This window comes from Barbus barbus (genome assembly GCF_936440315.1).
Source record: "Barbus barbus genome assembly, chromosome: 8".
Lineage (NCBI taxonomy): Eukaryota > Metazoa > Chordata > Actinopteri > Cypriniformes > Cyprinidae > Barbus > Barbus barbus.
In genome coordinates this window covers 6327300-6338500 of record NC_136736.1, presented here as the reverse complement: position 1 = coordinate 6338500, position 11201 = coordinate 6327300, and the positions used below count along the sequence as shown (strand labels likewise).

Sequence of the window (11201 nt, the reverse complement as noted above, 5' to 3'; positions counted from 1 at the left end):
ATGGACACCATGTTCTCCGGGCTAAAGAGGAGGGAGACCTTCCAACGTGTTATCAGCGTTCAGTTTAAAAGCCAGCATCTCTGATGGTATAGGGGTGCATAAGTGCATACGGTATGGGCAGCTTGCATGTTTTGGAAGGCACTGTGAATGCTGAAAGATATATAAAGGTTTTTTGAGCAACATATGCTCCCCTCCAGATGACATGTATTTCAGCAGGACAATGCAAAACCACATATTGCAGCTATTACAACAGCATGGCTTCGTAGTAGAAGAGTCCGGGTGCTGAATTGGCCTGCCTGCAGTCCAGATCTTTCAAAAGAAAGAGGAGATTCTACACCATGGAAAATATGCCCCCGTCCCAACTATTTTGAGACCTGTAGCAGGCACCAAATTTGAAATGAGCTCATTTTGTGCATACAATTGTAAAATTTCTCAGATTAAACATTTATGTTATCGATGTTCTCTTGTGAATAAAATACTGGCTCATGTGATTTGAAAGTCTTTTAGTATTAATTTTTTTTTTTCAAATTTAAAAAAACGTCCCAACATTTCAAGTAATTCAGGTTGTACATCATTTCTGAACATTTACTCACATCACATAATGACTGATCAATTCCGATAATTACCATTAGTTTCATTTCTTGAGAAATGAATGTCAGGAACTTCCATTAGTAGCATTTATTAGAATTAATGCTAATGCTCAAATTAATAATTAATAAAATAATAATGTTAAATAAACGAAATAAGATTATTGGTAAGACTTTACAGTAAGGTGTCATTTGTTAACATTCATGTATTAACTAACATTACACAAACTAACATTAACATAAGCTCACAATGAACAATACATTTATTACATTATTCATCTTTGATAGTGTTAGTTAATAAAAATACAGTTGTTCATTGTTTATTCATGTTAGTTCATAGTGCATTAACTAATGTTAACACGTGATTTTAATAATACATTAGTAAATGCTGAAATTAACATTAAGATTAATAAATGCTGTAGAAGTAGTGTTCATTCTTAGTTCATGTTAACTAATGAACCTTAATATAAAGTGTTACCATTATTACTAAATGTATAATTCTAATATGTAATCATTTTAATTAAGTAAAGGCATAATGAAATTTGATTCATGATTCAGATATTAAAAAAAATAAGTATGCTGGCATATTGGCATACATTTTTACAACATTTAATTAAATACCCAACTTATAAGAAAAGCTTTATTTATCTTTATAATATCAGGGTTTATAACTTACAAGAGAAACTGTGGCATACAATGTGCACAGATTAATTTTAAAAAACTAATGCAAAAACTGTACAGTATATACACATGTGAAAAACAAATACAGATGGTTGATATGTAACAAAAAACCTTACCACGGGCATTAGTATTGTTAAATCCAAGTGTTTCACACCTATTAAAAAGGTGCAGCTGTACAAATTCATATACACCCTCTAGTGATCTTATATGAGCAGCTCCTGCACAGGAAACAAATAGTGCCACTATAATACTCTTTATATTTTAGCAAACTTAAACATCAGACTGGTTAAGTGCAACAACATCCCTTAGTTCAGATCCTGAACTAAGGGATAACAGACAGCGGTCTTCCTAATCTGGAAAAAAAGAGGCCTATATTTTAAGACTCAAATCAAGCAAAAAAACATCATACAGCAAAAATTCTTTTGGCCAAAAACATTTAGACAAAAATAAGTCAACAACATAAGGGTCTGCTGACTGTATCCAATAGAAAGCACATTAACAGATCCCAGCCAATACAATAAAAAAAGAGCAACTTGTAATGCACAGCATCATTGCAAGAAAAAAAAAAATCTAATTAGTGATCTCTATTCAATATTACCCGTGCAATAAAGTATAAGGGACAAACAAAAAGATTGACTTAGTCTCTTTGTCTGCTTTTCAGTGGTGCATGTTTAAGTAACCTCTGTTTGGCCAAAACTCACTTCCATTTTATTACAACCCTCTTCCCATCTGCAGCACTAGAAATTGCTTTTAGCACTAGGCAATATGAAGGGGAATGTCACATCTGACTGACTATCTTCGGCAACAGATGAGTAGGAAATGGTTGTACGTGACATTAACACAGACATTGACCCTTCTTCACGAATGTTATCTATTATGAAAGTTCCTCTCCTGCTCAACAGGGGGCGCTGTGTGTTAATGAATGTCTGGTGTCACTGTGCCCACTAGCTGTGAGGAGGACTGGCTGCAGTAACAGATAGGTTCCTTGACTAATACATTGAGCGTGTGTGTATCTGGTGGCCGTCAGAGTCAGTTTTTGAAGGCTCCACAGTGGCTGGCTCTGCAGATAAACTCCTTCAGCATGTTGCCGTCGATCTGCCAGAACGCAGCTGTCTGTGTGACCTCAGTCAAATGGTTCACACAGAATTTAAAACAGAACTCCTCTAGATCCTTCACATGGAAGAAAGCATGAACGTGCAATAATGAGTGACTCAACAAGTGAGCAAGAACAATCAATATTATCATCCATGATTAGCATTACAAGCTTACAATTTTGAGTTTCTGTATTGCCTTTCAAAAGTATTTTACTTGCTGATTAATTGCAAAGAGCAAACAAACAAAATGAGACGGAAAGGAGTTAACGGGTAAACTGGCGTCTGCTTAAATGCTCTGGTAAGCCAGGCCTCCAGGGTGGTTTAGTGTTACCTCAGCATCATATCTGATGGCAGCAGACAGCAGAGAGAAAGCGTTCTCCACCGTGATTCCTCTCTTTATGATATGCTGGCACAACTTCTTCAGCCTGTTTTCACAGTACGAGGTTGCCAGATCCAATAACCCTGTGAGAGAAATACAAATCAATTCATTTTTTGATGGGTACAACAAAAAAATTCTGACAATCTTGAATTTTCTTTTGTTTTAGAACACGCTTCGTAAATACATGGCTTAAATTTATACAGTTCCAAATGTTTTTGGTTGTAATAGATTACAACACATACAAATCACAAACACAGAAGCATACAATGCTAAATTTGGTTCAATTAACATGTTTTAATTATTGTAAATAATAACAACAAATCATCATTATGGATGTTCTATTATTATTGCTATTGTAAATAATTATATTTTAAGTAATAACAACGATAATAATAATAACTAATCATTATTGGTGCATTATCGTTATTGTTGTTGAAAAAAAAAACAATGTTAATGTAAATAACTAATCATTTTCAATGTATTGTTATTGTTGTAAATAAAATTAATTATATTAGTGTAAATAATAACTCACCATTATCGGCATATTGTTATTATTGTTGTTATTGTAAAAAAAAAGAATTTGAACGTAAATAATAATAATAATAAACTCATTTTCAATGTATTAAATAAAATTAATTATATTCATATAAATAATAATAGCTAACCATTATTGGTGTATTGTTATTATTGTAAATTATAAATATTCTATTGTTAATAATAACAACTACAACAAATTATTACTAATGTATTACTATTATTATTGTTCTTGTAAATAATAATTATAATATTATTGTAAATAGCAATAATAATAATAATAATAATAATAATGATTTATAGATTGTTATTATTATTATTATAAGAATATGAAAAAGTAATATTTTACTTTATATATTATTTTATAGACATATAGTCCAAAGAACAATAGTGTGAATGGAAAATTACCTGCAACCTGGCAACAAAATTGGACAAAAATCAGATAAAGCTAGGTAAGAGTAATAGTTTTTTTTCTACTTGGTGTAGTTTTGGTCCTTTTTAAATGGTTTCTTATACTCATAAATTTTCTGGAATATTTTTCTGTAAAACTTATTCTAAAAATGAACCCACCAATGGCGTCTTCAGGGGGAAGATCCACACTGTCGGTGTATAGGAACTCCAGAAAAGAGCGGTAAACCGGATACGAGAACTGGTCGATCTCAATCACTTCCTTCATATCCTCATTCCAGTGTGACTGAAACATTGATCTGAAGTGCTCGCACCTGAAAAGAGGAGACAGAAATGGATGAGGAAAAAGTTGTAATTAGCAGTAACCAAGTGAGCATTAAGCTCTTTAATGCACAAATTATTAATTGATTATAAATTATTAATGATGAAACTGGAGTGAGTTCATCACCTGATTTTGAGAAAAGCTTTATGGACATGGATGTACTTCCCATCGATGCTGAATTTGAGGTCAGAGGTCTCAGGATTGTCAAACTCTTTTTTAAGGGACTGAGCCACAGTCAGGAAGTCATCATGCTCTGATGACAAATACAGCACAGTTATGCAAGATCAGCGACTGCATCAGCTCCTGCAGAGTTTATTTCCATTTAATGCACATTAAATAACAGCAGTAATATTGCAACTGCATTAAGATTGAAACAACAGAGAAGCAAAAGAGAACTAAACATCAAAACAACAGCACAAACTCACCCATGGAAAGCAGCCGCCACATCACAGATGGCGTGGCGAAGCAGGCGAAGACGTCGTCTTTGCTGCTGAAGTGTGTGAGGTGTGGCAGCACGATTGGCTGTCCGCGGCACTGCCCCCACATGTACACCTGACCGCTCTGGGTCTTCGCCGCAGAGGTGTGTGTGGAGTGACAGGCAGCGATCTCCACAATCCTGGTGGAGGGAAGAGGCGGAGTCAAAACAGCAGGAAGACATGGAGGAGGCCAAGGTGGAGGAGCAGGGACATGAAGGATACATGCAGGAGGAGAGGGCACAAATGGGAAAGGACCAAGGGAAGGGGAGGGATACATCTGTCAGATCCATATAAGTATTATTTTATAGATAACATTAGAGATAACTGGGTTATTGTTGTTTTATTCAGATTTGATGCATTTCCTCAAATTTAAACCAATCTATCTAATGATAGAAGAGATAACTGTAGTGACCTATAGAGTTAGTACAAGAGAGCTACGCTTAAAATTACACCCAAAACAGGACGACTTACAGGAAGCTCCCAATAGACCAACAGGAAATCTCCCTGGGTTGCAACAATTCACACTAACAATGGCACTGACAAAATGCAAACGGCAACATCATGCATTTCTTATTTTGAGCCGCCAACCTAGAAATCATTTTAAGTTGTGCTTTTCAAGTCCATTTTCTATATTTCATGTTCCATATTTTGGCCATTTTCTAGGGCATCATCTCATAAACTGTAATCAATCAGTGGAAAAAAAAATAATAATTCACACAAAGTGAAAGAAGAGCTATGTTGATTACAAATATGCTAAAGTACAATTATTGATAAGTATAAAAAGTACAAATAAAAAAAATGACTTTTACTCAATATTTTGAGCAGTATGTATTTTTGGTGCTTTCGGTATCACATTGTTAGATTGATTTTAATAGATTTCAAATTTGATTTCAGAGTTTGGCATTAGCATGTTTGTAAGTTAAGACACTATACAATATAAAAAGGCAGTTCAGTGGCTTTTGGAACAGGGTTATTTATATACTAATGTAGAATTAATTAATATTTTGAATTAGCTTTTATTTTTATATGTTCATTTTATTGTAGTTTATGTTTCAGTAATTTTGTGATGTGCTTTTGTCATTTTTTATTAGTTTCTTTATATTTCTAATTAGCTTTATTTTATTTTTATTTCAGTTTTAGTCATTTTAATACCCGAAATTAAACATTTTATTTCAGTTATTTGCCAAGGCAACAATTCTTAATATTTTCATCTACAATTTAGATTTTACTTGAGCATTATTTCAGTTAATGAAACATTTTTTTTCCCTTTTAGTTAACAATAACAACTGTTTTAGAACAGAGTCAGTGAGTGAATGAGTAGGCAAGTAATAAAAAGGGAAAAGACATATTCCCAAACCCCCTTACCTTTCTTTCTCAGTCATGATCTGTACAGGGCTGAGCTGGTTGCTCTTGTTGCCGGTGCCCAACTGGCCGTAAGTGTTGGCCCCCCATGCATACAGCAGGCCCTCATCGGTCAGTGCTAGAGAATGAGCGTAACCTGACGCAATCTGTGACACAGTGACACGTTTAACTTTTTTTTTTACAATTTTTCACGCTCACGTGGGTTGTGTGGAAAAACAAACTGCTTGTTTCTTCGTTGTCAATTCTTGTTACTTGAGATACATTACTATTCAAAGGTTTGGGGTCAGTACAATTTTTTTTATGTGTTTGAAGTCTCTTATGCTCACAAAAGACTGCATTCATTTGATTTGACAATACAGTAAAAACAGTACTATTGTTAAATAATATTATAAATGAAAAACATATTCCGGTCACATGATCCTTCAAAGATCATTCTAATATGCTGATTTGGTGCTCAAGAAACATTTCTTATTATCTGTGTTAAAGACAGTTGTGCTTGTGCTGCATAATGTTTTTGAGAAAACATAAATACCAGGATTCTTTGATGAACAGTTATTTTGAAGAACAGTAAAAATTTATATTTTTTTGTAAAATTACAAATATTTTGGCACTTTTGATCAATTGCTTTTGAATTATAGCTAAATATAAGTATTATTTTCAAATAATCTTACTGACCTCAACATTTTGAACTGTTTGATATTACATGTAAAGCTAACAATCTATCTGAGAGCATGGCAGATCTTGTGTTTCGTACCTGCAGCACACAGAGGCCTTGTAGTGCAATCAAACAAGACGGAGTCAGCTGGTTCCCATTGTTGCCTAATCCTAGCTGGCCGTTACCATTGTAACCCCAGCCATAAACCTGAAACACACACCAACACATTTCACCACTAACAAACATGCAACACAGCTACAGTGAGAAATACAGCAAGACAACTTGCGTGCAAAACAGTCAATAGTCAACACAATATTTTACATGGCACGTTGCATATTTCCATAAAAAGGAAGGTTATAAATGATTCATTTTATCCCTTACCTCGCCGTTATCTGCCACAGCCATGGATGAAGTCTGTCCACAAGCTATACTGACCATCACTTTGTTCTGCAGACAGTTGGACACCTTGCGAGGTGTTGGCTGGTTGGCGGTGGACCCGGAACCCACCTGACCACAGTTGTTATAGCCCCATGCAAACACCTAGGGCGACATACAATTAGCGACCAAGTAAATTAGCAGGAACTTTAGGAAAACAGAAAAAAACGGGCTCCATACTCATGCAATGCCTGAATTAAGTGTGACGAAAAACAGTTATGAAGCCTCACCTCACCCTCATGGGTCAAAGCCAAAGAGTGGTGAGAACCACAGGCCACCTCTGTCACCTTCTTGTTCTGCAGGTTAGTAGTCACCAAAATAGGAGACACACCTTGATTGGTCGTCCCATTGCCCAACTGACTGTATCCATTATGCCCCCATGCATACAACTCCCCCTCTGGAAGCAGAAAGAAAGGACTTTGAATAAGACAGTCGTATAAAAATACATACCCATTATTATGTTTAAGCATTTAGATAGATGAACTATAACATATCCAGACAGGCAAGTGATTTCACATTATGCCTCTACTTTAACTAGAGGTGAAGCCACAAAATGCTTTCAATTTACTTAGAAAATAGAGATTTAATCTTGTACTTACCTTCTGTAGCCAGCAGAACATGAGGGCCACTGCCATAGCTCAAACTGACCAGCTTCTTTCCGGTAAGACTGTCCAGCTTTTTAGGAACAATTGTGCTCTGACTGTCTCCAGTGCCCAGACAATTACTGCAGTTCAAACCCAACACGTACACCTGTGCCAGGACATCCAGATTCATTTTCATATGAAGGTACAGAAGCCCTTCATGAACATTCATACAAACTGCTAGATACAAACTACAAAAACTGTTTAAACAGGTCATGTAAGCTTACACCACCAAGAGCCACACAGACAAAGCAGATACTATCAGTTTCTTGATCAGCTTACTTCACCATCGTGGGTGATGTAGATGGCCTCATTCGCAGATGCTCCAAAGATGCATGCCTGTCTTATGGACGCGAGCTCCTGTACACCCAAGAGTGAGAAGAGAGGCCACTTACTCACATCCACCATGGCAACACTCCTTTGTAACTGCAGGGGATGGGGTTTGGAGACGAGAAGATACCTGCTGTGCGTGCAAAAAAACATTTTCTATTTGAACATTTTAAAATGTAATGTATTCCTGTGATGACAAAGCTGAATTTCCAGCATTACTCCAGTCTTCAGTGTCACGTGATTCTTCAGAAATCATTCTAATAGGCTGATTTACTGCTCAGCTCAATTATTATTTCAAGATCAAGCTAGAATTAATTGCCCTAACAAGGGTGACAGATAACCACTACTTGGTTTGATATACCATATGATACCACAGCTCACACTTGAATAATATACAAAAAGGCTTTTGTGTTGGCAACAGCACTGTATTGATGTATCTTGAAGCCTATTTGTTTGTCGTTTTGTCCCTGAAACACTTCAGTGGATGTCTTTATAACAGAACAACTGCTAAAACTCACTAGATACAGCTTTTATTGTATCTGTATCACTTTTACAGCTTAACGGTGTAGCAAAATCCAAAGTTAAACCAAAAAGCAAGTGTGTACTGTGCATGCGAAAGAAATCCCTAAATCAGCAGGGTTGGTTTAAACGTATCTTTTTGCAGGCTCTCGTTACTGTGTGAACTAGCAAAGCTCAGTTAGCCTGACAGCTACCGCATCGCTACATAGCCTCAGAATACAAAAACAACGGTTTTCATCAAGACAACGCCACAAAACCTACCTAGTGACTACAGAAGTTGAGACCATGCAGTTAGTGAGTTATCCAGTCCCTCTGTAGCGCCAGCAGTATGACCACGGAAACGCGTTCAGACCAGAGAGAAAACCAACTCACTTGTTTCCTGATCACTGTTGCTACGGCTCCATGAATGACTGCTCAACTGTCCAATCACAGGCTGCTGTACGTCGCTCCTACTTCACGGATTGGTTGTGGCAGAAGCCTGGAGATAAAGGGGGCGGGACTTAACACGCGAAAATAAGCCACATAGCCTACATGCTGTTGATAATAATAATAATAATCATAATAAAAGAGGAAGAAAAATGTTAAATCGTAACGTAAAAATTATTATTATTATTATCCCACTTATGTAAAAAAATATTGTGTTCATGTTAAATTGCAAAACACTTTTGTTACTACTGAAGTGGGATATATTTAAGGTTAGGCCAGGATTAGTAGTTAGTTAGGATCGGTTTAGGTTAGGGTTAAAGGAACACTACACTTAAAAAATAAATAAAAAATAGGCTCATTTTACAACTCCCCTAGAGTTAAACAGATGAGTTTTATCGTTTTTGAATCCATTCAGCCGATCTCCGGGTCTGGCGGTAGCACGTTTAGCGTAGCTTAGCATAGATCACTGAATCGGATTTGACCATTAGCATCTCGCTCAAAAATGACCAAAAAGTTTGGATAATTTTACTATTTAAAGCGTGACTCTTCTGTAGTTACATCGTGTATTAAGACCGACGGAAAAGTAAAATTAGCGATTTTCTAGGCTGATATGGCTAGGAACTATACTCTCATTCGGCGTAATAATCAAGGAACTTTGCTGCCGTTCCATGGGTGCAGCAGGCGCAATGATATGACGCAGCGCCTGAAAATAGTCCCCAGCTAGATTGTAGCAGCATAATATAACGTAAAATATTAAATTAAACATTTATATATTTATGTTTTATATGTAGCAGCATAATATAAAGTAAATTTTTGAATTAAACATGATATAGGTTTCTACGTTTTAACTTAGCGGTAATAATCTTTCAAAATATTAATTTTCATATTATACACATTACATGCTGTCATAGCGTCAGAATCGTTTGCATTGTTTACAGTTGAGTTCAGTTTCTGGAATCCCATACAAAGTTGACAAACCTGTTTGTCAACTAACTTTAGTCGAGCTGAATCACACGGTCAGTCCTGAGCTATAGTTCAGAAATAGCCATTCACTCATTCATTCTGCTTTGCAGACGATTTCACTCGAAAACAAACAAACCCCGAAGTCGGAGTGAAATCAAGGATTCCGCCGGATGCCAGTCCAGACCTGCCGAGATACAGACAGCATGAGTCCCTACGTTCAATCAGAAACCCGTCTCTCGCATCAGGATGGGCGCAATTAAGTCTAAACGGTTTAAAAAGACTCCTCAGGTTCTCCTCATGGGCTTGGATTCAGCTGGGAAATCTACTTTGCTGTACAGACAGCGGCGTGGTGTGGTGATGGAGACCTCACCTACTGTGGGCTTCAATGTTGCGACTGCAGCTGGACTCTCCGTGTGGGATGTTGGGGGAGGAACCATATGAGGCCCAATTGGAAATTCTACCTGGAGGGATGTAAGGTCCTGGTCTTCGTGGTGGACAGCAGTGATCGTGCCAGGATGGGAGAAGCTCAGAAAGCCCTGAAGAAGATTCTGAAACGATCGGTGTGTCCAAGAAACTGAACAGTATATATTTTTTTACCTCTGATCCGCTGCAATGTCCAACTGTCCTGAGCGCGTTCACACAACAGCCTGCGCGTCTTCTTCTTCTTGCTTTATGGAAAGCACACTTTTTGAAACCGGGCTTCCAAATATTTCCAGGACTGTCGAAACCCTGCTTGTTCAAAGGAAAAAGTGACTGAAATGTTCAAATTATGCCTTTGTAGATTTAGCTTATTTTGAATACAGTTTTGTCTCAATTTAAATCATTACATCCTCTTGGGGTCATAGTGGGTCCCTGGCCCCCTGGTTGAGAACTACCGATTTAAAGGAATGGATCACCCAAAAATGAAAACGTAATTTAATGTCTCAATATTTTGAGTATATATTTTAGCTAGTCTTGGATTATTTAGCAAGCAAGTCATATAAACTATAGTGATTTTTTGTTCTTTAAAAGCATGAAAGCCCATGGTCACTGTATGTATGACAGCAACTTTTGTGTTCTGCAGAAAACACAAACTCATCAACACTGAAAATGGCATGCGGGTGATGCCATAGGCTCTGCAGCCATAGGCTCGCGCAGAACTCGCTCCACTTCATCCGTCCACATCACAGAGCAGAGTACGTTTTGGCAGCAATTTGTTTTAAAGGGATAGTTCACCCAAAAATTAAAATTCTGTCATTAATTACTCACCCTCATGTCGTTCCAAACCCGTAAGACCTTCATTCATCTTCGGAACACAAATTAAGATATTTTTGATTAAATCAGAGAGCTCTCTGACCCTCAATAGACAGCAACGCAACAATGTTCCCAGGCCCAGAAACATAAGGACAT

General features: G+C 36.8%; 1 protein-coding gene across 4 annotated transcripts; it reads right to left on the bottom strand.

Moving 5' to 3' along the window:
- Window positions 1-489: 489 nt before the first annotated feature.
- LOC306874132 (RCC1 and BTB domain-containing protein 1-like) lies at window positions 490-9523 on the bottom strand. 4 transcript variants are annotated; one of them, XM_079423920.1, is made up of 12 exons: window positions 8685-8831; window positions 7857-8037; window positions 7533-7683; window positions 7164-7330; window positions 6880-7038; window positions 6598-6705; window positions 5847-5989; window positions 4431-4621; window positions 4132-4258; window positions 3846-3997; window positions 2694-2824; window positions 490-2438 (listed from the first exon to the last, which is right to left on the bottom strand). In XM_079423920.1, the coding sequence occupies exons 1-12, from the start codon at window positions 8708-8710 to the stop codon at window positions 2298-2300; spliced, it is 1677 nt and encodes a 558-aa protein (XP_079280046.1). In that variant the 5' UTR covers window positions 8711-8831; the 3' UTR covers window positions 490-2297. The 4 variants fall into 4 exon arrangements, with proteins under 4 accessions (XP_079280046.1, XP_079280048.1, XP_079280047.1 ...); XM_079423922.1 differs by having other exon boundaries at window positions 525-2438; window positions 8796-9523; XM_079423921.1 differs by having other exon boundaries at window positions 525-2438; window positions 7857-8034; window positions 8685-8815.
- Between the last annotated feature and the right edge of the window lie 1678 nt (window positions 9524-11201).

Coding starts and splice junctions, on each gene's coding strand:
- LOC306874132 (XM_079423920.1), bottom strand. CDS start 8,710: ATGGTCTCAACTTCTGTAGTCACTAG. Junction 7,684..7,856: donor ACATCACCCACGATGGTGAA/GTAAGCTGATCA, acceptor GTCCTGGCACAG/GTGTACGTGTTGGGTTTGAA. Junction 4,622..5,846: donor ATCATGACTGAGAAAGAAAG/GTAAGGGGGTTT, acceptor TCCCTCCACCAG/GATTGTGGAGATCGCTGCCT.